This window comes from Coregonus clupeaformis, unplaced genomic scaffold (assembly GCF_020615455.1).
Source record: "Coregonus clupeaformis isolate EN_2021a unplaced genomic scaffold, ASM2061545v1 scaf3078, whole genome shotgun sequence".
NCBI lineage: Eukaryota > Metazoa > Chordata > Actinopteri > Salmoniformes > Salmonidae > Coregonus > Coregonus clupeaformis.
Genome location: NW_025536532.1, coordinates 29,924 through 56,162, shown reverse-complemented (window position 1 = coordinate 56,162; position 26,239 = coordinate 29,924). Strand labels below are relative to the sequence as shown.

At 44.7% G+C, this 26,239-nt stretch overlaps 1 protein-coding gene across 1 annotated transcript; it reads left to right on the top strand.

The window, feature by feature from the left end:
* Positions 1-6,321: 6,321 nt before the first annotated feature.
* LOC121547206 (transmembrane protein 204) lies at positions 6,322-23,114 on the top strand. The gene is made up of 3 exons (XM_041858354.2): positions 6,322-7,695; positions 8,280-8,435; positions 22,873-23,114. Exons 1-3 carry the CDS (start codon positions 7,404-7,406, stop codon positions 23,112-23,114), a joined length of 690 nt encoding a protein of 229 aa, XP_041714288.2. The 5' UTR covers positions 6,322-7,403.
* The last annotated feature ends 3,125 nt before the right edge of the window (positions 23,115-26,239 follow it).

Here is a 26,239-nt window from a genome sequence, read left to right as displayed (position 1 = left end):
AACTATAAAAGAACACATATGGAATCATGTAGTAACCAAAAAAGTGTTAAACAAATCAAAATATTGTTATCAATTTCTGCTCAATCTGCATGCTTTCTCAATCAGCTTTAACTGTATGTGCACTCGTAGATCAAGTTATTTCTCGAGTTGGGCTCTGGGGATATAACAGCCGTTGAGTAGTCGGATTTTATGGTGGATTGTGGAGGAGGGGGTTGAGTGTGTTGGAGTATGTGAGTATGTGCGTGTGTGCTTGTCTGGCATCTGTTGTGGGGGGTGGGGATGTTGGGGGGGGTATGGGATGGACCGCAGGGAATTATTTGCTAGGGATAATAATTGCTTGTCAATGAATTAAATGTAATACAATGGCAATCCTGGTTATATGTTAGAATCCTATGCGTGAACTGCCAACATTATACGCATATTAATTGATAATGATGGAAAATAGGATATGCATAATAAAAAATAAAAAAATAGATATATATATATAGAGGTGAAAGCATTGGAAATGCTTTTGGCGGTTAACCTGCTTCTGTTTTTGTGGGTGGCACGGTGTGCTGTTTTCGGTCGGATGGGTCCTGGCCTCTCGGAGCCTTAGGGATACGGAGGGACGTGGGTGGGATGCTGATCACTGGGATGACGGCTCAACTTGGGATGGGGAGGGGCTTTAGCGGGGAATTAGTGGAGAACAATTGAAGGGTTACTCCGTAGCAATGCAAATATCACGGTACAGCTATATGGACACTCAATCATTACGCTATTTTTTATTGGTAAATTTACAAACATATATAATGATAAATAGACTTGAAACTTGTATCTCATTATGGTGTATGGTGAAATAAGTATAGCCAGTTGTAATTGTAATGGCTTAGCTGATAATAACAAAAGAAGAACAATATTTACTGGCTCAAAGAGAAGGAATATAATATCTATTGTATACAGGAAACTCATTCAACAATTCGAAGAGTGAAGTAGCGTGGAAAAAGAATGGGGGAAATATACTTCTCCCATGGGCAAAAGAAATTCAAAAGGGGTGATGATATTAATTAATAGTAATTTCGATCCGAATGTCAAATTGTCCAAATAGATACGCAAGGTAGATGGATTATTTTAAATATGTTATTGGACCATAAACAGATATGGCTCATTAACCTTTACGGACCAAATAATGATGATCCACAATTCTTTGACAATATATATAATAAATTATCAAGCCTGCAAGCAACTCAAGACAATATTATTATGGTGGGGGATTATAATACTGTTTTAAATAGCTCAATGGACCGAAAAGAATCACACCACAAACAATCACCCACATGCTCTTAAGGAAATTGTGAATGTCATGGATACATTAGAACTAGTAGATATATGGAGGTTTAAATATGCTGATCTAGTGAGATATACATGGCGGAGACTGAATCAAGCTAGTCGTCTTGACTTCTTTCTTATCTCATTCTCGATTGGCACCAAAAGTAAAAAAAAGTGTTGATAGGGGACAGAATGCGGTCGGACCATCATATAATAGGCATATACATTACTCTGACTGAATTTCCACGTGGGCGAGGATATTGGAAATTTAATCAAAGCCTATTAGATGATAATTTATTTATAATTAGAACAAAGGAATTTATAACTGACTTTTTCCAACATAACATAGGTACATGCGAATCCCCTTATTGTATGGGACACCTTTAAATGTGCCTTTAGAGGCCATGCAATTCAGTACTCATCTCCGAAAACAAAAGCAATTTAGGTCAAAGAGTTTATACTAAGAAAGGAAATAGAAAGTCTAACAGAACAGATAGATGGCAATAAAAACTGTAACAGAGGCTCAGAATAAATTAGAGGAAAAACAAAAAGAAATGGAAAAACTTATTCAAGAAAGATCAAGTGTAATATATTATAAAAATAAAGCAAACTGGATGGAATATGGGGAAAAATGCACAAAATTCTTTTTTGATCCCAAACAATGATCCCAAACACACCCGGGCGGTGTGTTTGGGATCATTGTCATGCTGAAAGACCCAGCCACGTTTCATCTTCAATGCCCTTGCTGATGGAAGGAGGTTTTCACTCAAAATCTCACGATACATGGCCCCATTCATTCTTTCCTTTACACGGATCAGTCGTCCCTGGTCCCTTTGCAGAAAAACAGCCCCAAAGCATGATGTTTCCACCCCATGCTTCACAGTAGGCATGGTGTTCTTTGGATGCAACTCAGCATTCTTTGTCCTCCAAACACGACGAGTTGAGTTTTACCAAAAAGTTCTATTTTGGTTTCATCTGACCATATGACATTCTCCCAATCCTCTTCTGGATCATCCAAATGCACTCTAGCAAACTTCAGACGGGCCTGGACATGTACTGACTTAAGCAGGGGGACACGTCTGACACTGCAGGATTTGAGTCCCTGACGGCGTAGTGTGTTACTGATGGTAGGCTTTGTTACTTTGGTCCCAGCTCTCTGCAGGTCATTCACTAGGTCCCCCTGTGTGGTTCTGGGATTTTTGCTCACCGTTCTTGTGATCATTTTGACCACGGGTGAGATCTTACGTGGAGCCCCAGATCGAGGGAGATTATCAGTGGTCTTGTATGTCTTCCATTTCCTAATAATTGCTCCCCACAGTTGATTTCTTCAAACCAAGCTGCTTACCTATTGCAGATTCAGTCTTCCCAGCCTGGTGCAGGTCTACAATTTTTGTTTCTGGTGTCCGTTGACAGCTCTTTGGTCTTGGACCATAGTGGAGTTTGGAGTGTGACTGTTTGAGGTTGTGGACAGGTGTCTTTTATACTGATAACAAGTTCAAACAGGTGCCATTAATACAGGTAACGAGTGGAGGACAGAGCCTCTTAAAGAAGAAGTTACAGGTCTGTGAGAGCGAGAAATCTTGCTTGTTTGTAGGTGACCAAATACTTATTTTCCACCATAATTTGCAAATAAATTCATAAAAAATCCTACAATGTGATTTTCTGGATTTTTTTTTCCTCAATTTGTCTGTCATAGTTGACGTGTACCTATGATGAAAATTACAGGCCTCTCTCATCTTTTTAAGTGGGAGAACTTGCACAATTGCTGGCTGACTAAATACTTTTTTTCCCCCACTGTATATAAATGCCTGGAGCATTTCAATTTTTGGAGAATCTCTTATAAAATGGGTCAAAATCATGTATAGTAACCCTAGGTGTAAAATAGTAAATAATGGCTATTTCTCAGAAAGTTTTAAACTGTCAAGAGGAGTGAAACAAGGTTGTCCACTATCGCATATCTATTTATTGTAGCCATCGAGATGTTAGCTATTAAAATCAGATCCAATAATAATATCAGAGGATTAGAAATACAGGGCTTAAAAACAAGGTGTCATTGTACGCAGATGATTCATGTTTTCTTTTAGATCCACAACTAGAATCCCTCCACAGCCTCATAGAGGATCTAGATACATTTTCTAACCTCTCTGGATTAAAACCAAATTATGACAAATGTACTATATTACGTATTGGATCACTAAAAAATACAATTTTTACATTACCATGTAGTTTACCAATAAAATGGTCTGATGGTGATGTGGATATACTCGAATACATATCCCAAAGGAAATAAATGATCTCACTTCAATAAATTTTAATAGAAAGTTAGCAAAAAATAGATAAGATCTTACTACCATGGAAAGGAAAATACCTGTCAATTTGTGGAAAAATCACCTGATTAACTCTTTAGTATTATCCCAGTTTACCTATTTGCTTATGGTCTTGCCTACGCCTAGCAAACAGTTTTTTAAATTATATGAGAAAAAATATTCAATTTTATTTGGACGGCAAGCCAGACAAAATTAAAAGAGCATATTTATATAATGAATATGAATTTGGAAGACAGAAATTATTAAATATTAAAGCATTAGACCTATCACTAAAATCTTCAGTCATCCAAAAGTTATACTTAAATCCGAACTGGTTCTCAAGCAAATTATGGATGGTGTTCAAGAAAGGCCTTTTTCCCTTTATTCAGATTACAACCTCTCACTTTCAGTTATTTGAAAAGGAAATAATCTCCCAAATGTCACTATTTCTAAAACAAGCCATAGAAAGTTGGTTGCAATTTCAATTTAATCCTCCAGAAACGACAGAACAAATAATGCAACAAATATTGTGGTTAAATTCAAATATACTAATTGACAAAAAACCTTTATTTTCTGACAGAATGTTTAAAAAGTATAATCTTCGTAAATGATATCATCGGTAGGACTGGTGGAGTTATGTCGCTACACGCAGCTAACAAAAACATATGGAAATGTCTGCTCTATCCAAAATTACAACCAAATAATTGCAGCCTTACCCGCAAAAGTGGAAGAGGAAAGTTGAAGGGGAGAGAGTAAGGAACTTGTCTGTCGGCCTTGCATTAAAGAACATAATTGGTTAAGGAAAACTGTGATAAATAAAAAAGTATATCAGTTTCACTTAAGGACCAAATGATTGACAGCCGTCCCATATAGATTGCAAAATAGTTGGGAAGAGATCTTTGGCGTACCGATCCCATGGCATAGTGTTTATGAACTGACACCATAAAAAGCGACACGGATTCAAAAATTAGAATCTTTCAATTTAAATTATTATATAAAATTCTTGCTACCAATAGAATGTTATTTATATGGGGGATACAATCTTCCAGCTCTGCAGATTTTGCTGTGAAGAGATAGAATCATTAGATCATTTGTTTTGGTTCTGTCCATTTGTAGCTTGTTTTTGGACACAGGTCCAGGGAATGGCTAAAGGATTGCAATATTTACCTGGAACTAACCTTGCAGATAGCATTATTGGGTGATCTGAAAAGTCATAGTCAATCAATCAATAATATAATAATACTTTTAGCAAAAATGTTTATTTTTAATTCACAATCTGTAGAAGCAATGAGAATAGAAAGGTTCAGAACTTTTGTAAAACATCACAGTACGGTTGAAATATATATGGCAAATAGAAATCCTATATGGATGGTGTTAAGAGATAGATGGGAGGTATTGAATAGAGTTGAAGGATGGGACTAATAACAAATAACAACAAATAATAACAAAGATAGCTAATAATGTAAGCATACTGTGTCCATAATAAGTATATAGGTTGTATGTTGGGAGCTTTTGGGAAAGAGCACAGTTAGAAAGATATGGCATTTAGAAGCAAACCGGATGGACATCATGAAAATGATCGGAGAGGTTGAGAGTAGAAGGAGGTTCGTGAGCAAAAAAATAAATAGATATATGTATATATATATATATATATATATATATATATATATATATATATATATAGAATTATTGTAAAATTAACTCTGTCCATAAGGTGTAGATAGTAAGTATAGACCGGAAGTAGAGGCCTGGGCGTTGTTGTTCACTAATTTACTCCAAGTAGGGAAAGGATGGTGGGGTTGAAAAGTAATAAAGGGGAATATATATATAAAAAATAAAAAAAACATGGGGGATTGGAAGTGATGCAGACAATTACATTGATAGAAGATACAATCTATCTGCAATATTAAGCTGATCCATCCCCCCAAGAAAAAAAATAAAAGAAAAAATAAAGAAAAAAATGTAAATGTAAAACAAATTTACCAGTCAAAAGTTTGGACACACCTACTCAATCAAGGGTTTTTCTTTATTTTTACTATTTTTTACATTGTAGAATAAGTGAAGACATCAAAACTATAAAAGAACACATATGGAATCATGTAGTAACCAAAAAAGTGTTAAACAAATCAAAATATATTTTATATTTCAGATTCTTCAAATAGCCACCCTTTGCCTTGATGACATCTTTGCACACTCTTGGCATTCTCTCAACCAGAATCTGAAGCTCTCTCTCTCTCTCTCTGATTCCACACCCATCTGGACCCTATTTGTGTTCCCCCTCCTCCAACTTCTCTCTTTAGCTGATACAGATGTGGGTTCGTTTATTAAAGTCAGGCAACAGGAAATTCCTGGAATCTTTAGGGGCCTTGGGACTCACTGGCGGGGGAAAAGGAGGCCAAGCTTGCCTTGCAGAGACCCATGTTAAGTAGCACTTCACTGGCAGCCAAAAGCCTGCTCTCTGTGGCCACAGACCATCCAAACACAGCCCCTCAAATACCCACGGCTCTATCGGTTTCTTACACAGATGTTTCAGAGTCAGAAAATAACTATAGTAGGTTTGGCGACACAGAGAGAAAGACAGAGAGAGGAGGTAAACAGACAGATAGAGAGAGGGTCTGCCTTTTTCCCCCCTCTGACCGTTTTCCTATCAGGAAACGCATCCTGTTGCTGGTCGGGCTGTGGGGGCCAGTGTGTTTGTTGCTGTCACACACACACAGGCAGAAGTGGAGCTGCAGCATCTGGAACGCCACTTAGGCTCTATGGGCTGTCCCCACACCGAGTGAGGGAGGGAGTTGTCTGGTCAAACCTGTTGCAGCCACAGACTGATATCTCTCACCCTGAACCAACTCCCCTCTATTCTAATCCTCTTTTGACCGCTGGGACTGAGCTGTACCAGGAGCACAAACTCTTCCCAGAGAGAGAGAGAGCAGGGGCACTGACTCTTCCCATAGAGAGAGAGAGCAAGAGCACCAACTCTTCCCAGAGAGAGAGAGCAGGAGCACCAACTCTTCCCAGAGAGCGAGAGGAGGGTCAGAAGAAGACTAGAGCTTGCGCAGTGAGAGATTGCTCTTCCAGTTGACGAAGCCCTTCCTTGGTTAAGCCTCAGTGAGCTGTCAGTGAGCCACTGGCCCTTAGCAACACGATCCAGACGATCTGCTCTGCTGCTCTACTCTGCGTCCACACTTCCCCACTACCCGTGGTAGAGAGTCTGAAGAAAAAAAACACAGAAGAACGAAGAAAGAAACAGGGGAAAAAGAGACAGGCGCCTACACAGAGAATAAAAGAGCTTGAAACAGCTGCAGAGATCCAACGGAGAGGAGGGCAGCCAGTAGAAATTAGAAGTGGAGAGAAAAGGGGTGATAAAAGCAGTGGAAAAGAGACGGTTGAAGAGAGAATAGTGGGGCGAGGTTCGAGAGCGAGAGTCAAGCTGCAGCCAGTCACCAGAGCCAGTGGAATGGACCTCGGTGTCGGTCGGATTAACCCACGCCTGCCCACTGTGCACTCCGAGGAGGAAGGCTGAACCAACCCACCTCCACCCCCAAAAACAAATGAGGATGAACGGAGATGTTCTTTAGCTGAGCTAACAACACATTCCCTTTTTTTCTTCAGCGGTGCGACTGCCTGGGGTTAGCATTAGCCACTAGCTAACTGGCAGTGGAGGAGGAGGAGAACCGGGGTGCCCCGAGCGCCGCTGGTGTTGCTGCCCAGGAGAGGCAGGGCAGCACGGGAGAGGAAGAGAGGGACGAAGAGAGGGAGGTGGGAGAGGGAGAGGTGGCGGGCGGGCAGCGGCGCATGGCCGTGCAGCGGCTGGTGGTGGCGGCAGTGGCGATGGCCCTGCTGTCCCTGGTCCTCAACAACGTGGCAGCTTTCACCCCCAGCTGGGTGCTGCAGGCCCTGGAGGATGGACGCAAGCGCAACGTGGGGCTGTGGAGGATGTGCCCCGTGACTGGAGGAGAGAGGGGCCGGGATGAACCTGGGGTTGTGGGGGCCAGGAGGAGAGGTCAGGGGACTCAGAGGCCGTGTAAGGGCCTGGGCTGGGGCTCGGAGTACGCAGGCTACCAGGAGTCCCGCAGCACCGTCAAATGTAAGTGAAATAATGTGTGCGTTTGTGTTTCATGAGTGTGCTTCATTCCTAACCATTATAGTTAAGAGTGCACCTAATTGATGTGCATGTATGAGTAGATGGATAATGTAGGACTATATAGCAAAACCAGAGGCAGCAAGATCCTGACCCCCAGGCCAGCTGTTGACAGTTCAGGAATGTAATGCATAACAAGCAGCAGCAGTCAAGGGGACCTCATTCAGTGATAACAGATACCCCCCTGGGCTGTATTAGACTGATTTATAACAAACATTGAGAAGCTAAGGACAGCATGCATGTCAAAAATAATCTCAGAACTCATAGAACATTATCTACAGATGCAAAAACAATGTTGTGAATCAATCATTTCATTAAGCCCTTGATAAAGGCTACACACAAAGATGCATCATTGTAATGACATTGATCAGCTCATGACTGGTTATTTGATATCAGCATATCGCTCTAGTATGACACATATACTCTGATATCAACAGGTGTCATCACATGATGTTGCCCTAATGTCTCTGGTTTAGTTTGAGATAATAATTTGCCATATTCATAATTCATCTCTCTGTCCCTCCACCCAGTGCAGTTTGACATGATGCGAGCGTGTAACCTGATGGCCACGGTGGCGCTGACGGCCGGTCAGCTGATCTTCCTGCTGGGCCTGATGGAGCTGCCCTTTGTCACCCAGGACTCTCAGTGGTGGGAGGAGGCCATCGCCGCACTCTTCCAGTTGGCCAGTGAGTACCATACATCCACACCAATATGTTTAATACACTGCACAATATGGCCCAGAGCCATAGCTACATATAGCCTAGACCAATGTCGGCAACCTCTGGTCTGTGGACCAGCACTGGACCCTAGGATGAGGTTTACCAGTCTCTGAGATTGTTAGCTGTACCCTATGTTTTTTGTTCTCAAGTGATAGTTTTAAAGTCGGCAGTCCTCCAAAAAGGGAAGGAAGGGCAATAGCTTGCCAGTCATTGGCACAAAATGGCTGAGAAACACTATCCTGTTTCTGTGGCTCTGACATGATGCACAAAGACAAGCAGCCAGATGTGGCAGCCCCAGTCGACTGGAAACCAGACACTTATAAGCCTGGACATAACCACTGCAGCAGGTCAAGCACAGAGTTTAATTCGATGTGAAATTTGATCAATTGTTTTGGATACATACAAAAATACACATGCCATGGACATTTTTGTTCCATTTTTCCCAAACACTAATGACCTGCAGACACCGATACACAAGTGAGAGACAACCACACCATAAAACACCTATTGCACAGAGCAAGACACCAATACACTAGATAGAAAGTGAGACTGCAGGGACAAAAGTGGGGAATCTAAAGTGAACGAGCAGGTGTCTGGCTTTTGATTTCAACATTGAAATGTTCAATAGAGTCGCTTGAGGCTTTTCTGAGCGTTCCTCAGATCTAAAAATGGTCACAGTGTGTTGCTGCAAAGAAACATAAAAGTCCATTGTTGTTCCCCAGTGCAGCACAAAAGAGGAACCCTTGGAGCTTTGAGGGTTGGCTTGAGGACAAAAATAATAAATAAATCCAGAGGAACCAAACAAATCAAACTGAGGGGGGGTATGACTAGGAAACAAAAATGAAAAAAAAAAAAAGAGACCTGAATCGGCCCTTATCGTTCCAAGACAGAATTTTCTTGGAAAGTCAATTAAAGACGAGAACAACCAGGAATAGCAATGGGAAGAAGGAGAGGAGGTGGGCAAATCCATCCATCCCAGGGGGCCGTGTGGCAGTGTGGGTATGGCCTTGTCCCAGTGCCCCTTTTGGGGAAGTGTGACGTTGTCACGTTTTGTTGAGCTCACAGCTTGTTGTTTAGGGATGTCAGGCCCGGGCAGTATTGTGGCACAGCGGGCACAACATCCAAGAGTCTGATGGCTAAATATAGCAGGCCGTCAGTCGGTGCTGGTGGGTCGGCCGGAGCTGCAGCGAGCCAGGGAGCGACTGTCGGGCGCCAGGATATCCCTGCTCAGGACGAGGAAATGCCTGCGACTACCTGTTATGCAAACCCCGAGCAGAGGAGGAAAGAGGGGGAGAGTGGACACGAAAGACAGTTCGACAGGGACAGACTGTGTGCTGGAAGGGAGGGTGTGTGTGTGTGTGTGTGTGTGTGTGTGCACGTTTGTGTGTGTGTTGGGTTAGTTGGTAGAAAAATGCTGTAGGGTGGGAACAGCTGCTGTCCAGATAAGCTTGTCCTAGCTTTTATGCCTGTTTACAGAATGTCCAGGAACATGGGCAAATAAAGGCCCCCCTCTCGACATGAGATAAAATGCTAGCTTCTTCGGCACGCATCGCCGGGACTTTTATCTGAAGGTCTTAGATGGGACCCACCCAAATAATCACTGATTCCCCTTCCAAAAGAACCCGCTGAGCCAAACTATGGTTTGGCATGCAATAAAGTCTCATGGTAAAGGGATAATCAACCCCCAGAAATAAAAATCATGAAACTCCTGTCAATTTGGTGAAAGCCTATGTTCTATCTGTGGGTAAAATACACATTTTCCCCATGATTTAACTTCGATATGGTCCGTCTGTGAAATCAAGAAATCGTGTAGGAACGCATCATAGCATCCGGAAAGTATTCAGACCCCATGACTCTTTCCACATTTTGTTACATTACAGACTTATTCTAAAATAGATTAAATTGTTTTTTCCCCTCAATCTACACACAATACCTCACAATGAAGAAGAAAAAAAAGGAAATATTAAATGTACATAAGTATTCAGACCCTTTATTCAATACTTTGTTAAAGCACCTTTGGCAGCGATTACAGCCTCAAGTCTTATTGGGTATGATGCTACAAGCTTGGCACACCTGTATTTGGGGAGTTTCTCCCATTCTTCTCTGCAGATCCTCTCAAGCTCTGTCAGGTTGGATGGGGAGCGTCGCTGCACAGCTATTTTCAGGTCTCTCCAGAGATCGGGTTCAAGTCCGGGCTCTGGCTGGGCCACTTAAGGACATTCAGAGATTTGCCCCGAAGCCACTCCTGCGTTGTCTTGGCTGTGTGCTTAGGGTCGTTGTCATGTTGGAAGGTGAACCTTCGGTCCCAGTCTGAGGTCCTGAGCGCTCTGGGGCAGGATCCATTCATCTTTCCCTCAATCCTGACTAGTCTCCCAGTCCCTGCTGCTGAAAAACATCCCCACAGCATGATGCTCCACCACCACCATGCTTCACCGTAGGGATGGTGCCAGGTTTCCTCCAGACGTGACGCTTGGCATTCAGGCCAAAGAGTTCAATCTTGGTTTCATCAGACCAGAGAATCTTGTTTCTCATGGTCTGAGAGCCCTTTAGGTGCCTTTTGGCAAACTCCAAGCGGGCTGTCGTGCCTTTTACTGAGGAGTAGCTTCCGTCTGGCCACGCTACCATAAAGGCCTAATTGGTGGAGTGCTGCAGAGATGGTTATCCTTCTGGAAGGTTCTCCCATCTCCACAGAGAAACTTTGGAGCTCTGTCAAAGTGACCATCAGGTTCTTGGTCACCTCCCTGACCAAGGCCCTTCTCCCCCGATTGCTTAGTTTGGGCAGGCGGCCAGCTCTAGGAAGAGTCTTGGTGATTCCAAACTTCTTCCATTTAAGAATGATGGCCACTGTGTTCTTGGGGACCTTCAACGCTGCAAAATTACCCTTCTCCAGATCTATGCCTTGACACAATCCTGTCTCGGAGCTCTACGGACAATTCCTTCGACCTCATGGCTTGGTTTTTGCTCTAACATGCACTGTCAACTGTGGGCCCTTATATAGACAGGTGTGTGCCTTTCCAAGTCATGCCCAATCAAATGAATTTACCACAGGTGGACTCCAATCAAGTTGTAGAAACATCTCAAGGATGATGAATGGAAACAGGATGCACCTGAGCTCTATTTCGAGTCTCATAGGAGGCATAGGCCTCCTGTAGCTCAGTTGGTAGAGCATGGCGCTTGCAACGCCAGGGTTGTGGGTTCGTTTCCCACGGGGGGCCAGTATGAAAAAAATATGTATGCACTCACTAACTGAAAGTTGCTCTGGATAAGAGCGTCTGCTAAATGACTCAAATGTAAAATGTAATAGCAAAGGGGTCTGAATATGTAAATAAGGTATTTCGGTTTTTAAATTTTAATACATTTGCAAAAAAATCTAAAAACTTGTTTTCGCTTTGTAATTATGGGGTATTGTGTGTATGAGGAAATGTTTTTATTTAATCAATTTTAGAATAAGGCTGACACATAACAAAATGTGGATAAAGGGAAGTGGTCTGAATACTTTCCGAATGCACTGTACATGGTTCTCGTCACTGGAGATAGGGGATAACACACTATCACATTTTATAACGCTTTTAAAATAATTACCTGCACTCCAGATCACCAAATCAGCCAATAGATGGTATGGGCATTCTTGTCTAGAACACATCCATCCATTTATAACGTTATGAAAAAGTATATACTTTGCTTAGATGTGCTCAATCTAAACAGTGTACCAAATGATTCAACTCAGTTTCTCCTTCAAGTACCATCTCGCAATGCGCCCTGTTTGTCTGTGGGAAAGGGCTGTTGTTGCCATAGCAACATACTCTGCACTCGTGTTGTTACCAACCTTGTTATAACAACAAAATGAAACATTTGCTGTTCACAAAAAATATTGTTTTTTGCATATTAGTGTTATTTAACACTGTGTCACGGTTTACTAAGCCAGAACCCAGAAGCAGACCAGGACAAGGTAAATTGAAACAAAGGTGAGTGTTTATTTAATAGATCCACGAGTGAGGCTGAATAATCCAGGGAACAGAGCGGGTGGCGTGGATGGGTTGTTGAGGGTGCAGTGGTAGGTCCAGTAATGGCTCGGCAGCCGCCGACCATCAGGCAGAGGTTGGGTGAAGGTTCCGGGTGAGTGACTGCAGATAGAACAAAACGGAGGTAAGTATACAGCAAGTCAAAAAGGTGCAAAACAACAAAACTAACGCTAGAAGTTCCAAGGCTGATACACGGACAAACATACTGTTCATGGCTAACGATCCGGCAGGGACTGGATGTTAGGACAGAGCCTAAGAAGGGTGATGATCAGGACCAGGTGTGCAGATTGCTGATGGGATGCAGGTGCGGAAATCAAGAGAGCTCCCGCCTAGCAACGTTGCCCGGCAACCAGGCAGGAGCGTTCCAGAACCCTCGGGAAACTGGAGATCCCGAGCAGAAAAACTAGTACCCAGACAGAAACCGACTCAGACTGCAGGGATCGTTACAGTACCCCCTCCGAACGCCACCGGGCGGACTCCCGGAGCGCGCAGGATGGAGCGTAGAAGTCACGAATGAGGTCAGCATCTAGGATCTGTCGCCGCGGAATCCAACTCCTCTCTTCAGGACCATACCCCCTCCCAGTCCACGAGATACTGGAAACCCCGGCCCCGCCGTCTGGAATCCATGATCGTCGCACCGTGTAGGCAGGACCACCTCCGATCATCCGAGGAGGAGGAGGGGAGGCGGAGGAGGCAACAGAGGACTGAGGAGAACAGGCTTGAGGCAGGAGACATGAAAGGTGGGATGGACTCTGAGCGTCCTCGGTAGTTTGAGTCGAACTGCCACCGGATTGATCACCCTTCTCCACCACAAACGGACCAATGAACTTCGGTAACAACTTCCTAGACTCAGTCCGTAAAGGAAGATCCCGTGTGGCCAACCAGACCCTATCTCCGATGGTATAGGTGGGAGCGGGGATCCGGCGACGATCGCCTGGAGCTGATACCGGTCCGAAACTCCTAAGGAGTGCCTTTCTGGCCCGATGCCAGGTCCGGTGGCAACGCACGAATATGGGCCTGAACAGAGGGCACTGAGAGCTCCTTCTCCTGAGAAGGGAACAAGGGAGGTTGGTAGCCATACAGGCACTGGAAGGGAGACATCCCAGTGGCAGATGTAGGAGAGTATTGTGGGCATACTCAACCCAAGGCAACTGAGAGACCCAGGAGGTGGGGTTGGAGGAGACAAGGCAGCGTAGCGTGGATTCCATCTTCTGGTTGGCTCTCTCCGCCTGACCATTAGATTGGGGGTGAAAACCAGATGTGAGGCTGACTGTAGCTCCAATGGCCAAACAGAAGGACTTCCAGACAGCAGAGGTAAACTGAGGGCCACGGTCGGAAAGCGATATCACTGGGCAAACCGTGGACCCTGAAAACCTCCCTAACCAGGATCTCGGACGTCTCCGAGGCAGAGGAAGCTTGGCAATAGGCACAAAGTGGGCGAACTTGCTGAATCTGTCCACGATAGTCAGAACGACCGTGTTTCCCTCAGAAGCGGGCAACCCAGTGACAAAGTCCAGGGCCAGATGCGACCATGGTCGCCGGGGAATAGGAAGGGGTGAAGTAGTCCAGAGCTGGGCCGATTGGTACTCTTATTCTGCGCACACACATGGACAGGCAGCAACATAGCCCGAGTATCCTCGGCCATGGCAGGCCACCAAAAGCGTCTGCGAAACGCCATCGTCCGAGCCACGCCAGGGTGACAAGCCATCTTGCTGGCGTGGGACCATTTGAGGACAGCAGGACGAACCGACTCAGGCACAAACAACCGACCGGGTGGACCGTTACGGGACCGGGCTGCGTCCGAAGGGCCGCCATCACCTCCTCCTCAATCTTCCACCTAACAGCTCCCACCGCAGTTCCGGGGGAAGAATTGTCTCGGTCTTGATCCACTCTCCTCCGTCTTGGAGAACATCCGGGACAAGGCGTCCGCCTTGCCGTTCTTAGTTCCAGGTCGGAAGGTCAGGGAAAAAAGTGAATCGTCCAAAAAACAACGCCCACCTGGCCTGACGGAGTTGAGAGACGTCTAGCCGATTGCACGTAAGCAAGATTCTTGTGGTCAGTCCAGACAATAAACGGTTGCTCCGCCCCCCTCCAACCAGTGGCGCCACTCCTCCAAGGCAAGTTTCACCGCAGAAGCTCCCGGTTACCCACATCGTAATTCCTCTCCGCAGGCGAAAGGCGACGAGTAGTAGGCGCAGGGATGGAGTTTACTGTCCGTGGAGCATCGCTGCGACAGGATGGCGCCAACTCCCACATCAGGCGCGTCCACTTCAACGACGAACTGACGGGCCGTGTCGGTTGAGAGAGAATCGGTGCGTTGGTGAATCGCCTCTTCAAATCCAGAACGCTCGATCCGCCTCCGGATTCCACTTGAAGATCCTGATACTGGAAGTCAAGGCAGTTAACGGAGGCGGCCACACGGCTGTAATCCCGGATGAATCTGCGGTAGAAATTCGCAAACCCCAAAAATCTCTGGAGCTGCAATCTCGTGCCGGGCTGGGCCCATTCCAGAACCCGCTCTAACCTTCTCCTGGTCCATCCTAATCTCTCCCCTGGAGATGATGTACCCGAGAAAGGATGTCGTGTGGGCGTGAAACTCGCACTTCTCGGCCTTCACGAACAGGCGATTCTCCAACAATCGCTGCAGAACCTGCCGGACATGCTGGACGTGGTCGGAAGGTTCCTTCGAGAAAGATCAGAATGTCATCCAGGTAAACAAACACAAAGAGACCGATCATATCTCTCAGGACGTCGTTCACCATACTCTGGAATACCGCTGGAGCATTGGTCAGTCAAAACGGCATCACCTGATACTCGAAGTGACCCATCGGTGTATTGAAACCCGTCAACCACTCGTCCCCCTCTCTGATCCGGACCATGTGATACGCATTGCGTAGGTCTAGCTTAGTGAACACCGTAGCACCCTGTAAGGAGTCGAAGGCAGAACTCATCAAGGGCAGGGGATACTTGTTCTTGACCGTGATGTCATTCAACCCCCGATAATCAATACACGGTCGAAGAGGCCATCCTTCTTACCCACAAAGAAGAATCCTGCCCCCAGGGGTGATGACGAAGACGAACGAGACCAGCAGCTAGGGACTCCTTGATGTAGGTCTCCAAAGCCTCACGTTCAGGTCGGGAGATACTGTATAACCTTCCCTTGGGGTAGACAGCTCCAGGGAACAGGTTGATGGCACAATCATATGGTCGGTGGGGAGGGAGTGACAGAGCCTTCTGCTTACTGAACACTTCCCCCAAATCGTGATATGTCTCGGGAACCAGGGACAAATCTGGGGTTTAGCCTCAATCACCTGACTGGGAACCGAATGGGGACAGGCAGTCTTGAGACAGTTAGCATGACAATCAAGGCTCCAACTTCGTTACCTTGCCCGTCACCCAATCGAACGTTGGATTGTGTTCCTTCAGCCAGGGGTATCCAAGGACCAGAGGAACATGGGAAGACGGCAGAATGAAGAATGAAATCATCTCCGAATGATTCCCCGACAACAGCATCTTAACCGGTTCAGTCCTCATCGTGATACGTGCCAGACTACTGCCCGTTCAGAGTGGTCGCTTCAATGGCTTCCGGCAATTGCTCCTTGGAAAGCCCCAGCTGTTCCACCAACTTCGGCATCAAGAAAGCTTCCATCGGCACCTGAATCGATAAAGCGTTAATCGCTAAGCTCTGATTCCTGTTCATAAGGGTAGCCGGGAAACGGGTCTGACAGAGGTATTGAGAGGTCAAACTGGCTCGCTAAAAAGTCCTCCCAACTTTAGCGAGCCGCGCAGTTTGACGACCGCCGGGAACAGGTGGCGAGGTAATGTCCCGAACCACCACAGTAGAGGCAACAGTTAGTCCTACGTCTGAGTTGGCGTTCCTCCTTGGTTAACCCGTGCCGCCCTACTTGCATTGGTTCAGAATCGGGAGACAGGACCTCTCCACTAATCCTGTGTGGTGGACGATGATCGACGTATTCTGGTCCAATCCCGACCCGACTGGAACCTGAGAAGCTGATCGATTGGACGGAACCCATTGCTTCTCCCTCCTTCGCTCTCGGACTCGATTATCCACCCCGAATAGACAAGGCTACCAAGCTGTCCAGGTCACTAGGCTCCGGATAGGAGATCAACTCATCCTTGAGCTGCTCCGACAGACCCTGGTAAAAGGCCGCTTGCAGAGACTCCTCATTCCACCCACTCTCCACAGCCAACGTCTTGAACTCGATCACGAAGTCGGCCACGCTGCGAGATTCCTTGGTGAAGCGAAACAGCGCCTGGCTGCGTCCCTCCCTCGGACGGAATGGTCGAAGAGCTTCCTCATCTCGGCCGTGAACCCCTGGTATGAAGCCATGCAGGGTCTTGTCGTTCCCAAACGGCTGAAGCCCACTCCAGCGCTCGACCACGCAGCAACTCAATCACAAAGGCTATCCTAGCCTTGTCTGTGGCATAAGAGTAGGGCTGTAGATCGAACACTAACCCACACTGCATAAGGAAAGAACGGCATCTTCCCAGCTCCCCTCATATTTATCCGCGTCGGAACCTTGGGCTCACGGAAGGACACAGCTCCAGAAGCGGCAGGCGAGATGGGTGAAACCGGTAGTGGATCCTCCACCGAAACTTGCGCTGGTTCTGGACCTCCGTCAGACCGGTAGAAAGGTTCCGAACTGCCAACGCGATCTCCTGTAGCTCCGTGCTATGATGGCCCAACATCTTCTTCTGATGGGTAATGGCATGGCGAACAGAGTCCAGGTCCGCTGGGTTCATTACTGGCCGGATCGTTCTGTCACGGTTTACTAAGCCAGAACCCAGAAGCAGACCAGGACAAGGTAAATTGAAACAAAGGTGAGTGTTTATTTAATAGATCCACGAGTGAGGCTGAATAATCCAGGGAACAGAGCGGGTGGCGTGGATGGGTTGTTGAGGGTGCAGTGGTAGGTCCATAATGGGCTCGGCAGCCGCCCGACCATCAGGCAGAGGTTGGGTGAAGGTTCGGGTGAGTGACTGCAGATAGAACAAACGGAGGTAAGTATACAGCAAGTCAAAAAGGTGCAAAACAACAAAACTAACGCTAGAAGTTCCAAGGCTGATACACGACAAACATACCGTTCATGGCTAACGCGATCCGGCAGGGACTGGATGTTAGGACAGAGCCTAAGAAGGGTGATGATCAGGACCAGGTGTGCAGATTGCTGATGGGATGCAGGTGCGGAAATCGAGACTCCCGCCTAGCCGTTGCCCGGCAACCAGGCGGGGAGCGTTCCAGAACCCTCGGGAAACTGGAGATCCCGAGCAGAAAAACTAGTACCCAGACAGAAACCGACTCAGACTGCAGGGATCGTTACACACTGTTAATCATATAAATTAGTGGTTTGGGGTGGATTATCCCTTTAATACAATGGCAGAATAATTAGGTATGGATATTTAGGGCGGTTGTCGGTAGCTGTTGACATTAGTAAGAATAGTGACATGACTAATGAGTCAGACAGACACATACACACCTACTTCCACCAGCTAAAAATACATGCTGCTGGAAAAATGGCATCTTCCTGTACTCATATGCCACTATCTGAAGACTTCACCATATTTGGCCAACAAGACTGAGCAGAAAAAATAGATGACTTGCGATGATCCTTGGTGAGAGGACTTCAAGGCAGAAGAGATAACAATGGTTACTAGGTATCAGTGTTCCCAAGGCTCCTCATTGGCTTATTATACACTGAGTATACAAAACATTAAGAACCCCTGCTCTTTCCATGACATAGACTGACCAGGTGAATCCAGTTGAAAGCTATGATCCCTTATTGATGTCACTTGTAAAATCCATTTCAATCAGTGTAGATGAAGGAGAAGACAGGTTAAAGAAGGATTTTTAAGTCTCGAGACAATTGAGACATGGATTGTGTAAGTGTGCCAGGGTGAATGGGCAAGACAAAATATTTAAGTGCATTTGAGCGGGGGTATGGTAGTAGATGGCAGGCGCACGGTTTTTGTCAAGAACTGCAAGCTGCTGGGTTTTTCATGCTCAACAGTGTGTATCAAGAATCGTCCACCACCCAAAGGGCATTCAGCCAACTTGACACAACTGGGAAGCATTGGAGTCAACATGGGCCAGCATCCCTGTGGAACACTTTCGACACCTTGTAGAGTCCATGCCCCGACGAATTGAGGCTGTTCTGAGGGCAAAGGTGGGGTGGGGGGAGGATCCTGGATGCTGATTGGTTGATAAACGTTAGTTATTCACAATAATCCTGGGGTAATGCCTATTAACTTAACATTTGAATAATCAATGTGCATCCACTGTCCCACAGCCCAGCCAGGCAATTCATGAACTTAATCTCCACTGGAAAAAACATCTAGACATTATTTACAATATAGTTGAAAACCAGCAAGCTCAGTGATTTCCCAGCATTACCAATGCCTTCACTTAATCTAGGCCCAAGTGTAAAGGCCTTCATTTCCTGAGGTTCGGGTCAGTTTAGTATACCTCCACAATTCATCCCTCGTTCCTCTCCTTCCCCACTGAGAATTGGCCTCTCTCTCTCTCTGTTGTGAATGGGAGTTATTTTTACCAGCAGCCAGTCTTTCTTGGGAAAATATGTTTTGTTTGCGTTTTCAGATGAGCCAAAAACCTCAGCTATCACATGCAGACAGTGGGATAACAATATCCAATTCCATTCAGTGATATCTCAACACTGGTATCGGCAGCAGGTCTAAGCCTTGGCTGAGTATAACACTGGCCTGTTTTCACCCCCTGAGACTGATATGCTCAGGAATGTGTGACAATGGAGAGAGCTATGAGTCAGGATCAGCGGGTCAAAGGTGAAGGGGTTAGAGATTCATGTTCACACTCTGTTGCACCTAATCAGGGGGACGACGACCATCTTTGGGGGGTGGGGGGTTTGTACAGCTGGCACCACACCCAAACTGTGGCCTTGGCTATTGTGTCTCCCCTACACAACGGGGCAATGGCACTTCTATAAATAACAATACCGGGAGAAAATGTGCTTCTTTCTGGAGGAAGAGAAAAGCAAGTCAAAAGCGACAGGCTAAGAAGTCAGGGAATTTGAAAGCCTGGACCTCTTAGTCTTGTGGGTGACTTCACACCACAGTTGAGTGCACCGCAAATTAAGTTATGGGCATTTAGTGGGCTGGTTTACATACCAATGATTTTCTATTAATTTAATAGTGCTAACTCATCCAGGCATGACATACTCTACCAGTCAAAAGTTTGGACACACCTACTCATTCAAGGGTTTTTCTTTATTTTTTACATTGTAGAATAATAGTGAAGACATCAAAATGAAATGAAATAACACATATGGAATCATGTAGTAACCAAAAAAAAGTGTTAAACAAATCAAAATATCTTCTATATTTGAGATTCTTCAAATAGCCACACTTTGCCTTGATGACAGCTTTGCACACTCTTGGCATTCTCTCAACCAGCTTCATGAGATAGTCACCTGGAATGCATTTCAATTCACAGGTGTGCCTCTTAAAAGATAATTTGTGGAATTTATTTCCTTCTTAATGTGTTTGAGCCAAATCAGTTGTGTTGTGACAAGGTAGACAGAAGAAATAGCCCTATTTGGTAAAAGACCAAGTCCATATTATGGCAAGCTCAAATAAGCAAAGAGAATCAACAGTCCATCATTACTTTAAGACATGAAGGTCAGTCAATACAGAACAGTTTCTGCAAGTGCAGTCGCAAAAACCATCAAGCGCTATGATGAAACTGGCTCTCATGAGGACTGCCACAGGAATGGAAGACCCAGAGTTACCTCTGCTGTAGAGGATAAGTTTATTAGAGTTACCAGCCTCAGAAATTACAGCCCAAATAAATGCTTCACAGAGTGGAAGTCACAGACACATCTCAACACCAACTGTTCAGAGGAGACCGTGTGAAACAGGCCTTCATTGTTTAATTGCTGCAAAGAAACCACTACTAAAGGAAACCAATAAGCAGAAGAGACCTGCTTGGGCCAAGAAACACGAGCAATGGACATTAGACCGGTGGAAATGTGTCCTTTGGTCTGGAGTCCAAATTTGAGATTTTTGGTTCCAACCGCTGTGGCTCTTGTGAGACGCGGTGTGGGTGAACGGATTATCTCCGCATGTGTATTTCCCACCGTAAAGCATGGATGAGGAGGTGTTATGGTGTGGGGTGCTTTGCTGGTGACTGTCTGTGATTTATTTAGAATTGAAGGCACACTTAACCAGCATGGCTACTACAGCATTCTGCAGTGATACGCCATCCCATCTGGTTTAGGCTTAGTGGGACTATCATTTGTTTAACAACAGGACAATGACCCAACACACCTCCAGGCTGTGTAAGGGCTATTTTACCAAGAAGGAGAGTGATGGAGTGCTGCATCAGATGACCTGGCCTCCACAATCCCCCGACCTCAACCCAATTGAGATGGTTTGGGATGAGTCGGACCGCAGAGTGAAGGAAAACCTGCCAACAATTGCTCAGCATATATGGGAACTCCTTCAAGACTGTTGGAAAAGCATTCCAGGTGAAGCTGGTTGAGAGAATGCCAAGAGTGTGCAAAGCTGTCATCAAGGCAAAGGGTGGCTATTTGAAGAATCTCAAATATAAAATATATTTATATTTCTTTACACTTTTTTGGTTACTACATGATCCCATATGTGTTATTTCATAGTTTTGATGTCTTCACTATTATTCTACAATGTAGAAAATAGTAAAAATTAAGAAAAACTCTGGAATGAGTAGGTGTGTCCAAACTTTTGACTGGTACTGTAGTTTAAGAAGATATCAATTGTAGATCAATTGGAAGGACAAGTAGTAATCAGTAAGGTCAGTCAATCAGGGCTCTATAGTGCGACCATTTTACTCGCATATACGCTAAATATTTTGCTGTCGACACTGGAATTTTAATTTGGAGCACCAGTGCGCTATGAAAAAAGTCAAGATTCTAGCTTTATTACCTCAAATATTTTTCATTGTGCTCCAAAATTGATGTGTGTGGCAAAATGTTTCAATTTAGGCGCACACGTACTCCTTCTAAAAAAGTTCAGGGTAGTGCCCTGTAAGTGTCTTTCAGAAAAGTCTTTGACTGCCTGATGGATAGTGTCTAACGTCCCCATATGCTAACCTGAAGCGGGGGGTGTGGAGAGGGGGGAAGGAAGGATGGAAAGAGGAAAAAGAGGAAGGAAGCCAGAGAGATTAGACTGTGCCAAAACAAAAACGGTTCACACAGCCCACCCAGCCTGGAGCCCCAGGACTGGGGAGGAGAGGGCTTTATGGTTTCTTAGAAAAGGAGTCAGGCAGGTTAAACACACACAGACGAACAAACACTTGCACTCAAATGCATGACACACCTTCACATAAGACACACACATACACTCATAAGTCACACAGGCATATATACAATTACCTACAGACATCATCTCATAAATAAAGACAGGCTTATGAATCGGAATCACCCATAGAGAGAGCCAAATAGACAACATTTCAATAACACTAGTCCAGCACTGGCGCTGGCTTTCTGACCTGCCACAGGAAACTGACTGATTCATATCCTAATGGGCCATCATCCCTTTTTCCAGCAAGTATTTTTACCAACTCCTTATCGGACATGCTCCCAGATGAGTAATATTGATGAACTATTGACTGGCTTCAGGCATTACTTAAATCTAGGAAATGGACTTCCTCTTTGAGATCCAGGCTAGTAGTCAATCCATTGTGGGTGATGGTTAATTTCAGTTACAAATGTTGTCATACTTTGTGGGAGGACACAGTTGGTTGGGAGGACATGGTTCAATTCCCCACTGGGGTTATTACTTCACCAATTCATATCCAAACCTTAACAGTGTGATGGTGACCAAAAAAAGGCAAAAACAGAAAGCTAAAGTTTGTTGATGAACACTGAAATAGTTGACTCATGTTGAGAATAGTATTCTCTCTTTGTGATCTTTCTGACCTGGGTCATAGTGGCGTAGGCTACAACAATGTGTTTTAAGATTAAATCAATAAGGCATTAGAATGACCTTAAAACTTATTTGGATAGATTTTGTGAGAAGTATGACAGTCATATTTCCTTGTGTGTTTCCTTCGATGCTGAAATCTCAGTAGCCCTCCCATAGATTTGTATTGCTCTTTTAAATTGTGATGAAATTACTGATATACTGTAAATGCTGACTAGAATGAATCTTGAAGATTTTAGAAGAGTTAGCAACAGTGAGATGAGATTTTACATCCCCACTTCATTAATGTCACTGTTAAAGAAATTCAGTTAATAAATTGTTTGATATGAAGACCCGAAATACACATAGGCACTTGTAGTATTTGGGAATCTCTGTTTTAAATGACTAAGGTCTCATTGAATTAACCCTTCCCTATCGCTCTCCCTCCCCAGGTTTTGTGCTGGTAATCGGCTTGGTGACGTTCTACCGGATCGGCCCGTACACACACCTGTCCTACTCGTGCTACATGGACATCGCCGCCTGCCTATTGGCCACTCTGGCCGCCGCCATGCTCATCTGGAACATCCTGCATCGCCGCGCGACTGCCTCACGCCCGTGTCTTGTTATCAGCCGCTCGCTGGCGTCGAACTTCCACCCACGCCACGACAACGACTATGTGGAGTCGCCCTGCTGAAGCACCCCTGAGCCCTGACCCCCATTCGCCAATAAGGACTACCTAACACGCTGAAGAACAGACAATGTTCTGACTGTCTCCTCATATTCTTACCCGACCAGGTGCCTCAATGAATGACTCTACAGAAGACACTTGTTTTGTCATGGCTCTACCGGTGCTGGACTAACATGCTTTCACTGTTGTACAGTTCTACATCTTCTCACGTGATGGCTATCATGTACAACAACTCATGGACTCAAATGTTGTCCTGGACTGAGTAATGCTCCTTGCGGCAAGGATAGTGTCTCCATAAAACATCCAGCTAAAATTATGAATGAAAAGTCAGTGTTAAAAACCATAAGCAGTAGTGAATGTATCATTTTAGTAGACATGCTGTAAGCCAATTACTCCGAGGTGTGCTTGAAGGTTTGTTTGACCTGGAATTTGGATTGGCATTTCCTCAGCAACACTCCCTGAAAAACGCCCTGCTTAGGAAGAGATCAAGCTGGATCTTGACATGTTTTGTTCTATGTGTACTTATGTAATAACATATATTTTCCTGCATATTGTTTATATTATTCTTAATATTAAAAGTGATTTAGGTTACAACTCTCGAGTTAGCGTCGACTTGAAAATGAGTTAACCCCATTCAATCCATTCAAAGTATCCTTAAAAACGAACGATTAGGTACCATATTTCTACCTTTATCTTAAGAACTCAGTGTTGTCAAGTGCAGTGTATGCACATTAATTCATTCTATCCAAATCACCAAAGGGTGTTTAATGACAATTTGGCAACACATTTTGCTCAGATCCTCAGACCTCAGGACATTCATTCATATGATGTACAGTCATTGATGATTTCAGATTGGCCCAACAGACATACAGTAAATACCATAAACATTTGAGCTCATTTTGGTAAGGATGCTTTCCTTTTGATAATCTGCTCACTTGTGGTACATGTACTGAAATTAATTGTATACAGTTGTATTAAAATATTGATATTATATCTTAGATCATATTGCTGCAAGGAAATCAGCTGTTCGTGGAGTAGTCACTTTCAAGCCAAACAGTGAGTATGCATTAAAATAATAATAAATAAGATTATTATAAATCATGTGTGGTGTTGTCTTTTTAAATGACTGTTCTATTGTGTAGGATGTCCATGATTCTTATAAATTCTGGTATTTGTGGCAAGACAAAATATTGGCAACACAAAGTGAAAAACCCTTGCAAAACTTCACAAACCAAAATTTAGAGTAGATGTGTGAAGTTTCATTGAAGTTGGTGTTAGATTGACTTTGATGTGACAGAAGGAAAGATATGACTTGCAATGTAAGTCATCAGCTGACCCTAACTTAAGTCTCCTAACACCAGCTTTTTTATCAAAATTCAATTTTGCCTAGCGTTGTTTAGTGTTGCCAACTATCCATGACGATAGATCATTTTGGTCAAGGAATCCAATTATGAATTGTTTTGGTTCGATTGGTTTGTTTTGGTTCAAACTTATGACGTCAAACACTTGCTGCCCAGCCCCTGGCTTCACTGCCCTGGCTGCCTATGGCTGCCCCTGCCATGGTCATACCCTGCATAACTTGCATACGACCAACAGCATTTGCTGCCCCAGAGGGTTCTTCTAGGGCTGCTCGTAGAATGGACGACCCGTTCGTCATGTTTCTGTACAATATGCACCTGAGGATCTGCGCACAGGTAAGAAGACATGATACCTAAGACTGAAGTTTGATTCTGATGCATCTTGGTCATTTATCAATATAATTACTGCAATACGTCTCTCGAATCTAACTGGGAGGCGGAAACGGATTCTCTGTCTCATTATATTCCTCTGTTTTCTTGTTCTGTCAGGAGGAGGAGAATGTAGAGCTGAAGAAGTGCTACCAGCTCCACACTGAGGTGCTGAGGAGGAGAGGTTGTTCAGAGGGCAGAGGAGGTCCGCGAGAATGAAGACAACCTGCCCAAGCTGGAGACCGTTTTCCTGGCTAAGGAGGAAAGACTGGACCAATGCACTGGCTTACAGACAACCATCATTGATAAGGCAGAGTAGCTGCGGCCCAAGGGGGACGAGGTGTTTGACCGAGCCCGGAAGCTGCAGGCCACCTGGAGGGTCTGCGCTGGAAGGTGGAGCACCCAGAGGAGGTGGAGGAAGAGGCACATGGGCTCTTCCAGGGGTACCAGGAGCAGTATGGCAGCCTGGAGCATGAGGAGGTGCAGGTGCTTGGAGGAGACGAAGGAGCAGAAGGAGGTGGTCTTGGAGGAGGCGACCAAAGAGGAGAAGGCTGACTTTGAGTAGGGTGAAGCAGAGAAGAGAATAGAAAAGAAGAGGAAGTGCCCCAATATTCCCTTGCCATTGATTGTTTTTCAATAAATACAATACAGGCCGCCTGTATGTTTTTGTGGTGGTTTTCTTCAAACATATGCTTTTATTAAATACTATGAGGGAGGGTAATGGTTAGAAAATATTTAAAGTTACTTTAAACAACTGTGACAAGAGTCTAAAGACTCAAATGCATTAGGGCTTACTGATGAACAATGAACACAATACATTACAGTTGTAAAAGTAATTAGCCTATGTTACACGGTGGTCCTGATCTACACCCAAGTGTTTTCTATTGCTAATCTAGTGAAAAGTCTCTATATTGATTCAGGCAATACTGAGATAGTTGCCCCTAAATTAAGCTTCTAGTGAAGGGTAAAGTGCTTTGAAGGAGTCATGCATCTACAAAGAATTATATGAAATAGCCTATAAATATAGTTAACGTATAGGCTAACTCACAATCACTGATAAGCATTGTCAAAATACCAAGACATTTTGTGTGACCTATTAAATAGTGTTAGACTAGTGTACTTTTTTTCTCATAAAGAAAGTTAGAGCTTTGCCAAAGAGATACAGTCCAAACTTGTGACTTCACTACAACAATCACTGTACTTGTGACCATTGCCATAATACATCAGTCTCGCTGTACTTCCCTGGGAGACTTCCTCAAGTGTTTTTTCTGACTCGGAAATGGAAAAGATGAAGCATTACCCCTGTAAATAGATGGACGATGGCAATGGAAATTCAGTAAGTGAAGGCTTCTATTCACATGGAGCGATAACCCTGTAGCGTGTCACATGGAGTCAAGGACAACA